At 40.6% G+C, this 17,097-nt stretch overlaps 1 protein-coding gene across 1 annotated transcript in view; it reads left to right on the plus strand.

The window, feature by feature from the left end:
• The window catches only part of BRCA2 (BRCA2 DNA repair associated), a 75,609-nt gene that overhangs the window by 52,743 nt on the left and 5,769 nt on the right, over nucleotides 1–17,097 (plus strand). The window contains exons 24-25 of the mRNA XM_066258262.1: nucleotides 68–206; nucleotides 15,728–15,969. Of these exons, the coding sequence (XP_066114359.1) occupies nucleotides 68–206; nucleotides 15,728–15,969 (381 nt within the window). The remainder of the gene's footprint in view (nucleotides 1–67; nucleotides 207–15,727; nucleotides 15,970–17,097) is intronic.

Raw genomic sequence — 17,097 nt, forward strand, 5'->3', positions numbered from 1 at the left:
ATTTTTCAATTTGGTAAATGCATGAGTTTATAGAATCTACACATGCTGATTCTTTTTTTTCTTTTAGGCTTCAGATGAAATCCTGTTGCAAGTTTATCAGCCAAGGGAGCCCCTTCCCTTCAAGCAGTTATTGAATCCAGACTTCCAGCCACATTGTTCTGAGGTGGACCTAATAGGATTGGTAGTTTCTGTTGTGAAAAAACCAGGTAATGTGCAGCATATTTAGTTGTACTTTATAATGATACTTTTGAAAAATAATAATTATCTATTAAAATTTGTTTTAGGATTAATTGGAGCAACAGATCAGCAAATTTGGTAACTAGTGATTTAACCTGTTTTAACCTCAGTTCTTATTGAAAAGCAGTTCTACAGTATGCAAGGAGAGAACTTCCATCCCACTCTGGGGTACTTAATTATTAGTTGCTAGAAAACTTTCTATGGCATTGTAGTGATGACTACTAGACAAGTAATTATAATTTTCCTGTGCAGTTAACTGAGCGTTCAAGGCTCTACCTCCAACCTTGGCTTTGTTTTTTTGTTTGTTTGGTTTTTCTTCTTTGCAATATCTCTCATCCCTAATGATATCATTGTTCTCGTTCTCAAGCCTACCTTTTTTAATATAGCTACTCCAGCTATTTTACCATTGGTATTGGTTTGCATAATGTATATCTTTTTCCGTTCCTTTATTTTTAACCTATCAATGTCTTTATATTCTAAGTGTGTTTTTGGTAGACAACATGGTTGTATCTTGCTTTCTTTTTTATTTATTTATTTTTTGATTAATTTTAATGGAGTGACATTGGTAAATCAGGGTACATATGTTGAGAGAAAACATCTCTAGGTTATTTTGACATTTAATTATGTTGCATTCCCATCACCTAAAGTCCAATTGTCTTCTGTCACCTTCTAACTGATTTTCTTCGTGCCCCTCCCCTCCCCCAACCACCTCCTTCTCCTCCCCCCACACCCCGTAACCCCCACACTCTTGTCCATGTCTCTGAGTCTCGTTTTTATGTCCCACCTATGTATGGATTCATATAGTTCTTAGTTTTTTCTGATTTACTTATTTCGCTCAGTATAATGTTATCAAGGTCCATCTATGTTGTTGTAAATGATCCGATATCATCATTTCTTATGGCTGAGTAGTATTCCAGAGTATATATGTACCAAAGTTTTTTAATCCACTCGTCCTCTGACGGACACTTGGGCTGTTTCCAGATCTTTGCTATTGTGAACAATGCTTCCATAAACATGGGGGTGCATTTCTTCTTTTCAAACAGTGCTATGGTGTTTTGGGGGTATATTCCTAACAGTGGTATAGCTGGGTCAAGAGGCAGTTCGATTTTTAATTTCTTGAGGAATCTCCATACTGTTTTCCACAGTGGCTGCACCAGTCTGCATTCCCACCAGCAGTGCAGGAGGGTTCCCTTTTCTCCACATCCTCGCCAGCACTTATTCTGTGTTGTTTTGTTGATGAGCGCCATTCTGACTGGTATGAGGTGATATCTCATTGTGGTTTTAATTTGCATTTCTCTAATGATTAGTGATGTTGAGCATTTTTTCATATGCCTATTGGCCATCTGTATGTCATCTTTGGAGAAGTGTCTATTCATTTCTTTTGCCCATATTTGGATTGGATTGTCTGTCTTCCTGGTATTAAGTTTTACAAGTTCTTTATAAATTTTGGTTATTAACCCCTTATCAGATGCATTGTCAAATATATTCTCCCATTGTGTAGTTTGTCTTTTTATTCTATTCTTATTGTCTTTAGCTGTGCAGAAGCTTTTTAGTTTGATAAAGTCCCATTTGTTTATCCTGTCTTTTATTTCACTTGCCTGTGGAGACAAATCGGCAAATATATTGCTGCAAGAGATGTCAGAGAGCTTACTGCCTATGTTTTCTTCTAAGATGCTTATGGTTTTACAGCTTACATTTAAGTCTTTTATCCATTTTGAGTTTATTTTTCTGAGTGGTGTAAGTTGGTGGTGTAGTTTCATTTTTTTGCAGGTAGCTGTCCAATTTTCCCAACACCATATGTTGAAGAGGCTGTCTTTACTCCACTGTATGCTCTTACCTCCTTTGTCAAATATCAATTGTCCATAAAAGTGTGGGTTTATTTCTGGGTTCTCAGTTCTGTTCCATTGATCTATATGCCTGTTCTTCTGCCAGTACCAGGCTGTTTTGAGTACAGTGGCCTTGTAGTATAACTTGATATCCGGAAGTGTGATACCTCCCACTTTATTCTTCCTTTTCAAGATTGCTGAGGCTATTCGTGTTGTCTTTTGGTTCCATATAAATTTTTGGAATATGTGTTCTATATCTTTGAAGTAAGTCATTGGTATTTTAATCGGTATTGCATTGAATTCATAAATTGCTTTGGGTAATATAGACATTTTAATGATGTTTATTCTTCCTAACTATAAGCATGGTATATGCTTCCACTTGTTTGTATCTTCCCTGATTTCTTTTATCAATGTTTTATAATTTTTCGAGTACAAGTCTTTAATCTTCCTGGTTAGATTTATTCCTAGGTACTTTATTTTTTTGGTTGCAATGGTAAAGGGGATTGATTCCTTAATTTCTCTTTCTGACAGTTCATTGTTAGTTTATAAAAATGCCTCTGATTTCTGAGTATTAATTTTATATCCTGCCACCTTGCTGAATTCATTTATCAGGTCTAGTAGTTTTTTGACTGCGACTTTAGGGTTTTCTATATACAATATCATATCATCTGCAAATAATGATAGTTTTACTTCTTCTTTTCCAATTTGGATGCCTTTTATTTCTTTTTCCTGTCTGATTGCTGTGGCTAGGACTTCCAGAACTATGTTGAATAAGAGTGGTGAAAGGGGGCACCCCTGCCTTGTTCCTGATCTTAAGGGGATTACTTTTAATTTTTGCCCATTGAGTATGATGTTGGCTGTGGGTTTGTCATAGATGGCCTTTATCATGTTGAGGTATGTTCCCTGTATTCCCACTTTGCTGAAAGTTTTGATCATGAATGAGTGCTGGATTTTATCATATGCTTTTTCTGCATCTGTTGAAATTATCATGTGGTTTTTCTCCTTCCTTTTGTTTATGTGGTGAATCACATTGATTGATTTGCGAGTATTGTACCAGCCTTGCCTTCCAAGAATAAATCCCACTTGATCATGGTGTATGATTTTTTTCATGTATTGCTGGATCCGGTTTGCTAATATTTTGTTGAGGATTTTAGCATCTAAATTCATCAGGGATATTGGCCTATAATTTTCTTTCTTTGTGTTGTCTTTGCCTGGTTTTGGGATCAGAATTATGCTTGCCTCATAAAAGGAGCTTGGAAGTCTTCCTTCCTCTTTTTTGAAGTAGCTTGAGAAGGATAGGAGTTAGTTCTTTGAATATTTGGTAGAATTCACTTGTGAAGCCATCAGGCCCCGGACTTTTCTTTTTTGGGACATTTTTGATAACTTTTTCAATGTCATATGTTGTAATTGGTCTGTTTAGGTTTTCTGATTCTTCCAGATTAATTTTTGGAAGATTATATGTTTCACGGAATTTGTCCATTTCATCTAGGTTGTCTAGTTTTTTGGCGTACAGTTCCTCATAGTATTTTCTTACAATATTTTTTATTTCTATTGTGTCAGTTGTTATTTCTCCACTCTCGTTTCTAATTTTATTTATTTGAGTCGTCTCTCTTTTTCTTGGTGAGTCTGGTTAAAGGTTCATCGATCTTGTTTACCTTTTCAAAGAACCAGCTCTTGGTTTCATTGATCCTCTGTATTGTTTCTTTAGCCTCTATGTCATTTATTTCTGCTCTGATCTTTATTATTTCCTTCCTTCTACTAGCTCTGGGCTTTGCTTGCTGTTCTTTTTCTAGTTCTTTTCGATGTATGGTCAAGTTGTTTATTAGAGCTTTTTCTAGCTTCTTGAGGTATGCCTGTAATGCTATGAACTTCCCTCTCAGGACTGCTTTTGCTGTGTCCCATAAATTTTTTTTTTTAAACTGTTTTTTTTTTAATATTCAATTTTCAGAGAGGAGAGAGAGAGAAAGGGAAAGAGGGAGAGAGAGAGAGAGAGAGAGAAGGAGGGAGGTATGTGCCTTGACCAGGTAAGTCCAGGTTTCGAACCGGCGACCTCAGTGTTCCAGGTCGACACTTTATCCACTGCACCACCACAGGTCAGGCTGTGTCCCATAAATTTTGAGTTGATATATGCTCATTATCATTCGTTTCTAGAAATTTTTTAATTTTTTCTTTGATCTTATTGTTTACCCATTCGTTATTTAATAACATGCTATTTGGTTTCCTAGTGTTTGAGTATTTTTCAGTTTTTCTGTTGTGGTTGATTTCTAGTTTCATGCCATTGTGATCGGAGAACGTGCTCGATATGATTTCAATCTTCTTAAATTTGTTGAGACCACTTTTGTGCCCTAACATGTGGTCTATTCTAGAGAATGTGCCATAAGCACTTGAAAAGAATGTATATTCTGCTGTTTTAAGGTGAAAGGTTCTGAAGATATCTATTAAATTGAATTGATCTAGTATGTCCTTTAAGTCTGCTGTTTCTTTGTTAATTTTCTTTCTTGAGGATCTATCTAGTGATGTTAGTGGGGTATTGAAATCCCCTACTATTATAGTATTGCTGTTGATCTCACCTTTTAAATCCATCAAAGTCTGCTTTATATATTTAAGTGCTCCTATATTAGGTGCATAGATATTTATAATGGTTATATCTTCCTGTTGGATTGCTCCCTTTATCATGTAGTGACCTTCTTTATCTCTAACTATAGTCTTTGTTTTAAAGTCCATTTTGTCTGATATAAGTATTGCTACCCCAGCTTTTTTTTTCATTTCTATTTGCGTGAAATATATTTTTCTATCCTTTTATCTTCAGTCTGTGTGCATCTTTGTTTTAAAGTGTCTCTCTTGTAGACAGCGTATGTATGGGTCCTGTTTTCTTATCCATGCAGCTACCCTCTGTCTTTTGATCGGATCATTTAATCCATTTACATTGAAGGTTATTATTGATATGTAATTGTTTATTGCCATTTTATTCTTCAAAACTGTATTCCTCAAAAAAAAAAAACAAACAAACAAACAAAAAAAAACTGTATTCCTCTTTTGGTATATTCTTTTTCTTCTTTGATCTGTTTACAACAGGTCTCTTAGCATTTCTTCCAGCCTTGGTTTGGTTGAAGTGAATTCCTTGAGTTCTTTTTTTGTCTGGAAAGCTTTTTATTTCTCCTTCAATTTTAAATGATAGCCTTGCTGGATAGAGTAGTCTTGGTTGTAGGCTCTTGTTCTTGCCATTCCCTTCTGGCCTCAAGTGTTTCTGTTGAGAAGTCAGAAGTCATCCTTATGGGGGCTTCTTTATAAGTGATAGTCTTTTTTTCTCTAGCAGCTTTTAATATTTTCTCTGTATCACTTAGCTTTGGTATTTAATTATGATGTGTCTTGGTATTGATTTCTTTGGGTTTCTCTTTAATGGTTTTCTCTGTGCTTCCTGAACATGTGAGATGTTTTTCTGCCTTAATTGAGGGAAGTTTTCACCTATGATATGCTTGAACAAAGTCTCTATCCCTTGTTCTTTCTCTTCTTCTACAGTAACCCCTATAATGCGGATGTTATTTCTCTTCATGTTGTCACAGAACTATCTTAGAGTTTCCTCAGACTTTTTGAGTCTCTTTTCTTTTTTCTGCTCTGTTTCTGTGCCTTTATTTATCGTGTCCTCTAAATCGCTGATTTGATTCTGAGCTTCATCCATCCTGCTTTTAATTCCTTCCATTGTGTTCTTCATTTCTGATATTGTATTTGTCATTTCTGACTGATTCTTTTTTATTATTTCAATGTCCTTTTTTATATTTACTATCTCTTTATTTAGGTGTTTGTAATGACCATCTATTGTTGTTCTAATATCTTTGAGTATCCTAACAATCGTTATTTTTAACTCTGCATCTGGCAATTTGGTTATATCTGATTCATTCAGGTCCTTTTCTCGGGATTTCTCTTGATTCATTTGTGTTGCATTTCTTTCCCTTCTCATTTTCTCTGTGTAAAGGAAGGTTTTGGCCACCGGAGTTCACTGGGTGTGGCCTCTGTTCCCTTGGAATGGTCTCTCTGCAGGCCCACCACCCCTTCTGCTGTTTCTGCTTAGGGCGTTTGGGTATGGGCATTGCCAGTGCCTGCCCATTGGGGCTGTTGCTGTGGTTTCCACCTCTCCTTCACAGGAGTGGCTGTGATCACGTGCTAGGGTATACAAGCATTGGTGGCCTTGACCTTTGCCCCACCCTCCGTGGGTGGCGTTATGCTCCGCTCTGAGGGCAGTGGCGAGCACCTTTGCTCAGCTGCGGGTCTCCGCCTGTTTCCAGGCTTTCGCCCTGTCCTTGCAGGAGGAGCCCGCTCGTGGGATGGCTGCAAGCCTTGGCTCCACAGGCCAGGCGGGACTGCGTGCCCACGTTCAGTAGCGGGACTCTGCCTGTTCTGGAGTTTTGGCTCCACCCCCGCAGGTGGAGCCAGCTCCCAGGTCAAGCCACAAGCCTCGGTTCCGCAGGCGGGGCAAGGCTGTGCTCCCGCACCCTTGCTTAAGGGCTGGTCTCTACCCCTTCCGCCCCCCCCCACCCCCCACCCCACCCCCCCCCCCCCCGCAGGCTGGATTACCTGCAGCCCACAGCTGGGCTTGACCACTTTTGCACGCTTCCTCCTCCCCCCCAGCCGGGCAAGACTGATCTCACACCTGGGTCCAGTGGTGGCCAGCCGGCTTCTGCCCTTGCCAGCAGAACCGTGCTTCCACATCCCGCCGCTGCCTGCCATCTGGTGAGCCCTCAGTCGTGTGGGTGTGGGCACTGCAGCTCAGACCCTAAGACTCACTACTGTAGTTCCGAAAGCTCCCTCCTTCTAAGCGACTCTGCTCTGAGAGCTGTGGGAGAGCTTGTTTGGCTGGTGTCCTGCCTCCCTTTGCTGATATTGCTGTTTCCAGGGGAAATATTCGCTTCAGATTTGGGGAGTGACTTGTCCCAGTGGTTATGGTGGCTGTCTCCCAAAATGTTTCTCCCTGTGCCTCCCAGATTACACTCTTCCTGCTACTCTGGTACTCTCCTCTCTCCCCATCCCCTGGAGCCCCAGGTGAGTGGTTGTGAGAGAGGTGTTCTGCGCGGTCCCTTTAAGAAGAATCCTGGGTCTGAGAAATCAGTCTCTTTCTCATAAACAGTATCCTGACTTGTTTCCAGCTAAATACTATCCTTACGCCTCTTCTGGGCTCTGGGGCTGCAGCTGGGGCTTTGTTCCTGGGGCTCAGGACCCTCCCCTCTACTAAACTCACTTCCCGCCACCCGAGTCTCTCCAGTTGCCATTTGCTCCAGAGAGCTGGGCAGCCCTCTCCGCGTTTCCGCTTTTCCGACCAGTCTCAGTATGGCTTCTTCAGTGTTTCTTGGTTGAAGAGTCCTCTTAGTTTAGTCCAAAGTTGGTTTTTCCAGATGATAGTTCTTAAAATTAGTTTGTAATCCACTTTGGTTCTGGGAGGTGGATGTTGGTATGTCCACCTACTCCAGCGCCATCTTGTCTTCCAATACCATAGAATTTTATTCTAAGTTTCAGTTCTTTTGGAATTCCACAAGGAGCAACTGTATCTAGTACTGAACTGCCTGAGATGCATTACCCAGCAAGTTGTAGGGAAAAAAAAGAGTCTTGCTTTCTTATCCAATCTGATAGTCTCTATCTTTTAACTGGTTTGTTTAATCTGATCATTGTTTGTATTAAAATTTACTGCCTTGCTGGCTGTTTTCTGTGGTCCCATTATTTCCTCGTGTTGGAAGACAGTTCTCATGATGTTTCTACCTAATGTGACAGCAGCCATTGTCTCAGATGGTCTTTTCAGGAATGTTTGTGTAGCAAAGAGGCCTGGGAGGACAGACGGCAGGTTTCTTTCCTGCATGGCAAGTCTGATCTCTTTTCCTATGAATTTTTGTTTGTTTCTGTGTTTGTTTTTAGATTCCACATACAAGTGAGTTCATACAGTATTTGTCTTTCTCTGTCTGAAGCATAATGCCTTCAGGTTCTGTCTATATTGTTGCAAATGGTAGGATTTTCTCATTTTTTTATGGGTGAATAATATTAGGTTATGTGTACTACATTTTGTTTTATCTTTTCACACATCAACAGACATTTAGGTTGTTACCCTGTCTTGGCTACTGTGAATAATGCCGCAGTGAACATGGGGGTACAGATATGTCTTCAGCTTGATGATTTTGTTTCCTTTGGATGTATACCCATAAGTGGAAATGGTAGATTATATGGTAGTTCCGTTTTTAATTTTTTGAGGTATAAATTTTAAATAATAAAGAAATACCTTTTCAGTGTCAGCTTCAGTTTTTACAACTCCCAACATCTTAGCCAAGTTCATCTACACTTTATTCCTTAAATATGACATTGCACAGTCCTCTTTTCTTACCTGTTTCGATATATTCAGTATACCGACCCTAGTCTCCCTAAGAACTATGACATGTCAAGTGCCAGTGGAGGTCTCTACGTACAAGCCTCCTGTTTATTCATGATTTTGTACCAGGCGCCCAGTCTCCTCCCTCATAGTCTGTCCCAATTGCACTTAGGCTGTGTTGACATCTTCCTTGCTGTTCTTGAGCCCATGAGCTCACTTTCATCACAGAGCTTTTGCATTCACTCTTGCTCCTCCCAGAAGCTTCCCCCCCAACAGCCATGTGGCTGGCTCCTTTAAGTCACTGGTCCAGTACAGCCTTCTAAGGGGCCTTTGCCTTTCCCTGACTACCACTTGTAAAAGAGCAGTGCTCCTCTTTGCTCTGGCCTAGCTTTAAATTCCCTATGGCACTCAGCAGCACCTGACAACACATATTTAGGGGGTTTTGTCTCCCTCCTCCGGAATATTAGCTCTACAAAGGCAGAGACCTTATTACTGCTCTGTCTTAGCTCCTAAAGCAGTGCCTGGAATAGAGTAAGGTCTCAAATATGTGGTGAATTCCTTACTTTTCAATTTCCTGTCATGGTTTCTCCCTTCCTCTGCTCTTTGGCTAAGGTGTATTGTCCATCTCCTTTTTGAGAAGGCATTATATGCACCATATTCCACGAGTTCCTCATATTTTGTTATTTGTACCTATTACCTTAATTCTGAGACTATATCTTGGCTAGGCATAGTGGTATGGGATTATGCTTTCTCTCCTTCCTTCAGAACTTTGTAGAAATTACTCTGAAGGCAGTCTGGGACTGGCATAATTCCCCCAACCCTCACCCCATTTAGGTGATTTTTTTTTTCTATGTCTGGATATCTGAAGAATATCTTGTTTAGTAGTTCAGAAGTTTGACTAATCTGTTTCTTAGTGAAAGAATTCTGTCCATAATTCTCCTGGGATACCAGATGCTCTTTTGATCTGCAGACCTGTTGCTTTTTTTATTTCAGGGAAATTCTATAGTTTCTTTGAACACATCTGCTCTTTTATTTATTGGGATTTCTATTTCAAGGATACCAGTTAATCTTATGTTGCATTATTTTTGTTTTTATCTGTTCTCTGATTGCTTCAATATTTTTTTAAATTTTCATTCACTATTATTATATCCAGCCTTTTATTTTCTGATGTTTTATTTCTGGCTATTTCTAATGCATGTATCTGAATCATGATTATATATTGGTGTCCTCGATTTATTTCTTTGGTCCTGCACTCTCCTTACCATCTTATAGAGCTACTTATCATCCTATTATTCAAGCTTTTATTTTATTGAATAATATGTTCTTACTAAATTTAATAGCATGAATCAGTTTTGAAGAATTTAGAAACTGTCTTCTTCATTTTGATTTCTTATGGGTTGTGCTCTCTGCTGCTTTTTTCTCCTTTTTTTAATGGCTTTTGTTTGTTTAGTTGTGTTTTGTGCTCTTTGGGTTTTCTTTGACTGTAGTTGTTAATATGTTGCATTATTTTCATAGCATTTCATTTCATCTTGATCAGACTTGGTGACTTTTCCCACACATTCTGTTGTAAATGCTGGGTGAGTAGCAATAAACAAAACAAGCAAAAATCCCTACCTTCATGGAGCTTACATTGTGGTGAGGGGGAGAGATCACAAATAAAGTAAGTAGTAGCATTTATATTTTTCTTAGAAAGTGTTAAGAAAAATATAGGTAGGAAATGAGAGGTGGCATCAGGGGGCAGGGAAGAGAAATTTGGCTTTAGACAGGGAGGTAAGAAAAACTGGCTGCAGAGTTGACATTTGAGTGAGACTTGAGGGGACATGTGGAGATATGGGGCGAACAGTGCAAGCAGAAGTGGTCGTTACACAGCAGGATCCTGTCTGGGGCCTTGAAGCATTGGCAGAGGCCAGGGGGTGGGCCCTCAGCGCTGGGACGAAGGCATGCAGGCCGTCCACTTTCATCTGGTCATTATTTCTGCCTTGCCTTCCCCAGCCTTTAACACTTCCTCATGATCTCGATACTCTTGAATGGACTGATCAGTTATTTTGTAGCATAGTTTGTCTGAGGTTTTCTCATGATTGGAGAAAATTACGCATTTTTGGCAAAGTTACCTCAGAAATGATGTTTTGTCTCCTCTGTATGTCGTATTGGGGTCAACGATGCTGTGTTTCTTGCTGCTATATGGCAACAACCGTGGTCCCTTAGTTCAGGTGGTGTCTGCTGGGCTTCTTCCCTGGAAATAATGGACTTTCCTTTTGTAGTCAGTAAATATCTCAGAGGAGATTCTTTGAGATTATTCATATCCTACTTCACTGCAGACTTTCACCCATTTCATTGAGTGTCCATAGATGATTTTGTTTTCAACAGTTATTACTGTGGTATTTGCCTAATGATGGTTTTTTCTTTCTTCCTTGTACATTCATTGGAATTCTACTGTGAGGAAAAGCTGCTCCCTTTCCCCACATGTGTGTTTGATGTATATCAGTATGGACTTAAGAATATTTATTCTGTGGATTAAAATTCAGTATTTAGGCCCTGGCCGGTTGGCTCAGCAGTAGAGCGTCAGCCTGGCGTGCGGGGGACCCAGGTTTGATTCCCGGCCAGGGCACATAGGAGAAGCGCCCATTTGCTTCTCCACCCCCCCCCCCTTTCCTCTCTGTCTCTCTCTTCCCCTCCCGCAGCCAAGGCTCCATTGGAGCAAAGATGGCCCGGGCGCTGGGGATGGCTCCTTGGCCTCTGCCCCAAGCGCTAGAGTGGCTCTGGTTATGGCAGAGCGTCGCCCTGGAGGGGCAGAGCATCGCCCCCTGGTGGGCAGAGCCTCGCCCCTAGTGGGCGTGCCGGGTGGATCCCGGTTGGGCGCATGGGGGAGTCTGTCTGTCTCTCCCCATTTCCAGCTTCAGAAAAATACAAAAAAAAAAATTCAGTATTTATTGCTTGTATTGTTTTAGTTTGGGCCATTGGGAGTTTTTTCAGGGTGACTCCTATATTTTTTGAGTACTTCCTTCCTTTTTTGGCATCACAAGATGTTCCAGGCTCACCTTGTCAATTCCCGGCCCCGGTCAGGGAATCAACTGCAGCGAGTCCTCCCTTAACGCTGTTGGTAGGTCCTGCAACTCTGAGCCAAACAACATAACAAAACCAGCTTTACCACATGTTAGTGATACAAATAAGGGTAAGTTCCTGCAGCATATCATCAACAGTGCAACGAAACAGCTCTGAACAAAATGATGTTATTCGAGGACCTGCTGTACTTCTCCAAGGAGCCCTGGATCTTTTTTCTTTTTGTCTGTGTTTTTTTCTTTGTTTTGTTTTTATTTTTTGTTTTTCTTTTTTGAAGAAAATGGTGTTTAGAACCAAGATCTGATGGCTAGATGTGCTTCTTATTACAAGGCAGCATTCAAGCACAGAGAGCTAAAATAGATGGAGTGCCCACTGGGACTCCCTCAGAACTGGTTGGTGCTGTTTGTGTGAGGGACCGAGGAAGGAACTGTGGACTCTCATTGTCCTCTCAGAGTCAGAGCTACACAGAAAGACAGACTCAGAGAAGTTCCACCTACCCCACTCACATCCCTGCTGATTCACTGCTAGTTCTCTATTTCCTCTCCCATATCCAGTCTCTGTAGTTCTGGTTTATGTTTCTTTTGTAATTGGTTTTGAGAGCCTGAGAGAGAAACATTGATTTGCTGTTTGACTTATTTATGCATTCATTGATTGATTCTTTTTTGGGGGAGGGGAATAGCTCACTGTCTGTTTTTATTACAAAAAATACTTATTTGTATTAAATACTTCTTTTTTTTTTTTTTTTTTTTTTCTTTTTCATTTTTCTGAAGCTGGAAACAGGGAGAGACAGTCAGACAGACTCCCGCATGCGCCCGACCGGGATCCACCCGGCACGCCCACCAGGGGCGACGCTCTGCCCACCAGGGGGCGATGCTCTGCCCATCCTGGGCGTCGCCATGTTGCGACCAGAGCCACTCTAGCGCCTGGGGCAGAGGCCACAGAGCCATCCCCAGCGCCCGGGCCATCTTTGCTCCAATGGAGCCTTGGCTGCGGGAGGGGAAGAGAGAGACAGAGAGGAAAGCGCGGCGGAGGGGTGGAGAAGCAAATGGGCGCTTCTCCTGTGTGCCCTGGCCGGGAATCGAACCCGGGTCCTCCGCACGCTAGGCCGACGCTCTACCGCTGAGCCAACCGGCCAGGGCTTATTAAATACTTCTTATGCCCCATATCACATACTCTTTTTAAATTTTTTTTTTTTTTTTTTTTGTGACAGAGACATAGAGACAGAGAGAGGGACTGATAGGGACAGACAGACAGAAAGGGAGAGAGATGAGAAGCATCAGTTCTTTTTTTTATACTCTTTATTTTTATTTTATTTATTCATTTTAGAGAGAGAGACAGAGAGAGAGGAGAGAGAGACAGGGGGGAGGAGCTGGAAGCATCAACTCCCATATGTGCCTTGACCAGGCAAGCCCAGGGTTTTGAACCGGCGACCTCAGCATTTCCAGGTCGACGCTTTATCCACTGCGCCACCACAGGTCAGGCCCTCTTTTTAAAAATTTTTAATTGAACTTATTGGGGTGACACTGGTTAACATAATGATACAGGTTTCAGGTGCCCAGTTCTACAACACATCACATCTCTGTTCACCATATTGTATATTCAACCCGGTAAGTCAAGTCTTCATCCATAACCATTTATCCCCCGTACCTGCCTCCACCCCCACCACCCTGGCGATCACCACACTGTTGTCTGTGTCTGAGTTATTTTTTTTCTTTTTTTGCTCAATCCTTCTACCTCCCTCACCCAGTTTCCCCCACCCCGACAGCTGTGAGACTGCTTTCTATGTATGAGTCTTTCTCTATTTTGCTTGTTAGTTCGTTAGATTCCACATATGAATGAAATCATATGGTACTTGTCCTTCTCTGCCTGGCTTATTTCACTTAGCATAGTACTTTCCAGGCCCATTCTGCTGTTGTGAAAGGTAAGATTTCCTTATTTTTTTATGGCTGAGTAGTATTGCATTGTATAAATGTACCACCGCCTTTTTATCCAATCATCCACTGATGGGCACTTGGGCTGGTTCCATATCTTGCACTATTGTAAATAATGCTGCAGTGAACAGAGTTACATAAATTCTTTTGAATTAGTGTTTGGGGATTCTTAAAGTATATTCATTCCCAGAAGTGAGATAGCTGTGTCATAAGGCAGTTCCATTTTTAATTTTTTGAGGTAACTTCATACTTCTTTCCACAGTGGCTGCACCAGTCTGCATTCCCACCAGCAGTGCAGTAGGGTTCCCTTTCCTCCACATCCTCACCAGCACTTGTTTGTTGGTTTATTGATGATAGCCATTGTGACAGGTGTGATATCTCATTGTGGTTTTGTTTTTCTCTGATGATTAGTGATTTTGAGTATCTTTTCATATGTCTGTTGACCACCTGTATGTTCTCTTTAGAAAGTGTCTATTCAGCCCTGGCCGGTTGGCTCAGCGGTAGAGCGTCGGCCTGGCATGCAGGGGACCCGGGTTCGATTCCTGGCCAGGGCACATAGGAGAAGCGCCCATTTGCTTCTCCACCCCCCCCCCTTCCTCTCTGTCTCTCTCTTCCCCTCCCGCAGCCAAGGCTCCATTGGAGCAAAGATGGCCCGGGCGCTGGGGATGGCTCCTTGGCCTCTGCCCCAGGCGCTAGAGTGGCTCTGGTCGCGGCAGAGCGACGCCCCGGAGGGGCAGAGCATCGCCCCCTGGTGGGCAGAGCGTCACCCCTGGTGGGCGTGCTGGGTGGATCCCGGTCGGCGCATGCGGGAGTCTGTCTGACTGTCTCTCCCTGTTTCCAGCTTCAGAAAAATACAAAAAAAAAAAAAAGAAAGTGTCTATTCAGATCCTTTGCCCATTTTTTAACGGGATGTTTTTTGGAGTTTTACAAGTTCTTTATAAATTTTGGATTAATTCTTTAGCAGATGTTTGGTGAATATGTTCTCCCTTTAGGTGGGCTCTTTTCTTTTTGTTGATGGTTTTCTTTGCTGTGCAAAAACTTTTAGTTTGATGTAGTCTCATTTGTTTCTCTTTTGTTTCCCTTGCCTGAGGAGATATATCAGAAAAAATATTTCTATGAGAAATGTCCACGATTTTACTGCCTATGATTTCTTCTAGGATTTTTATGGTTTCAAGTCTAATATTTAAGTCTTTCGTCCAGTTTGACTTTATTCATGTATATGGTGTAAGAAGGTAGTTTAGTTTCATATTTTTGCACATATCTGTTCAGTTTTTTCAACACCATTTATTGAATAGACTATCTTTATCCCATTTTATGTTCTTGCATTCTTTGTCACATATTAACTGACTATAAAGGTATGGGTTTATTTCTGGACTCTCTATTCTGTTCCATTGATCTATGTGTCTGCTCTTATGCCTGTACCCGGCTGTTTTGATTACTATAGCCCTGTAGTATGGCTTGATATCAGATAGTGTGATTCCTCTAACTTTGTTCTTTCTAAAAGTGACTTGCTATTTAGGGTCTTTTCTGGTTCCATATAAATTTTGGAATATTTGTTCTAGTTCTCTGAAATACTCATTGGTTGATTCCTGTATGTATGTCCCCTGACCAGGGATCAAACCTGCAATGTTGGCTTATCAGGAGAATGCTCTAACCAGCCGTGTCACCCAGCCAAAGCCCTTCCTGTATGTTTTGTATGAACGGACAGATACATGTATATTTGCTTATATCTCCTTCTTTCTTTTTGTGTTTTTCTTTTCCATATAACAGTATGTTTGGAAATCACTGATGAAGGTCCTTACTCTGTTGTTAGCTGCATAGTACTCCATTATAAGGATGAGCCATGGTTCACCCAACTACTGTCCCAGGCATGAGCTAAGATAGTGCGCTGTTAGTGGTTTATAATTACAAACTTGCTCTAATGAGTAGCCTCCCACATGTGTTTTCATCAACCTTGTTTATGTGTATTTTACTATCATTAGAAGTATGTCTTCAGAGTAGAGAACTAGAAATGGGATTGCAGGTGAAAGGTAAGTGTATATGTTACTCTGCTGTGTATTACCAAATTTTTCTCCAAAGAGTTGCACAAATTTGTATTCTCACCATGACCTCAGGAACAGAATGTATTGTCACTCTGGTGTTGAAATTTTAGCACTATAAGTAACAGGTCATTTTGGAAATCCTAGGCTTTCTCTAAATTTAGTTATTTTGATTTGTTTTTACCATTAGCATACCAAAATAAATGGGTATATTAGTGGTTCCTTGTACTTTTAAATTTATCTAACACATATATTATGAAATGGGGTTTTTATTTGTTCTTGTTGTAGGTCTTGCTCCTTTGGTCTATTTGTCAGATGAATGCCATAACTTACTGGCAATCAAGTTTTGGATAGATCTTAATGAAGACATCATTAAACCTCACATGTTAATTGCTGCGAGCAACCTTCAGTGGCGACCAGAATCCAAATCAAGAATTCCTACTTTATTTGCTGGAGAGTTTTCCATGTTTTCTGCCAGTCCTAAGGAGAGCCATTTTCAGGAGACATTCCACAAAATGAAAAATATTAAGGTAAAAATCGTTTTGAGCATTACCCACTTTTTGGTCTCTTCTTTGATATTTGGCTCTCACTATTTTGAGAGCCAAATTTCAAAAGAGCAGCAGCTGTAATGAAAGTTGGATGTTGAAATATGATGTCGGGGAGGTTTTTAGCATATGTTAATTGCTCATGAACCTGAGGAGGTAGGGTGACAGCTGCCAGGGAGAGAATGACTTGAGGGAACTAAGGAGAAATGGTGAGAAGCATGTTCAAGCTCCAGACTGTGTGGGCAAACTGGAAGTTTGTGACAAGAATAATATGTGGTTCATAGTAGCTGGTAGTATAATTAGTTAATAATACACAGACTCCAAATTTATATTTTAAATTCCACATCTAGCATTTTAAACAGTTTATACCTGTCTTTGATTTGAAATAATCCCAAGTGGGAAAAATATTAAAATTGTTTTCCTTGGATCATATGCATTTTTGCTTAAATCTATTTATACATCACAGAGTAATATTAACTAAACTTTGAGTGCTTGTGTGTGTCAGGTCTTGTTGTAAGCCTACCCTGGTGAGATAGGGAATTGTTTCTCTACTTTTTTAATGAGGAGCAGAGGGATTAAGTCACATAGCCAAATTGGTAAAACCAGGATTCATATTTAAGCTATCTGAATGCAGATCCCAACCATTAACTACTGTGTAGTGCTGCCTCCCAGTAAAATTTTGAATTTTATCAATTGCTAACTAGTAAAGAATCTACAAAAGATAAGCCTCTTAGTACTATAGTTTAATATTTCAAGTGTATGCTATTCAAAATTTATATAAATAAAATCACTTTAAAACAGTAGCTAGCTGTATATAGGAAGTTTGTATAATATTTACCTAAAGACGCAATCCACACACAGTGAAGAGTAATACCTGATTTGCCTGGTCCCTAAATTGGTGGTGGTGGTGGGTGGGGTTACTTCATTATCTGGCTCCCATACAGAGAACCTACAGTTTACATCCCGGCTTTCTCTGAGACTATTCTAGGGCAATCCAGAGACTCCTGATTTTCATTTCTATAGCATTTGAGTTTTACAGAATACTTTCATGAGTTAAGGCTAAATGATATGAATTTGCTGGTATTTGACATGTTTCCGTTAATCCTTGGAACA

This window comes from Saccopteryx bilineata, chromosome 2 (assembly GCF_036850765.1).
Source record: "Saccopteryx bilineata isolate mSacBil1 chromosome 2, mSacBil1_pri_phased_curated, whole genome shotgun sequence".
Lineage (NCBI taxonomy): Eukaryota > Metazoa > Chordata > Mammalia > Chiroptera > Emballonuridae > Saccopteryx > Saccopteryx bilineata.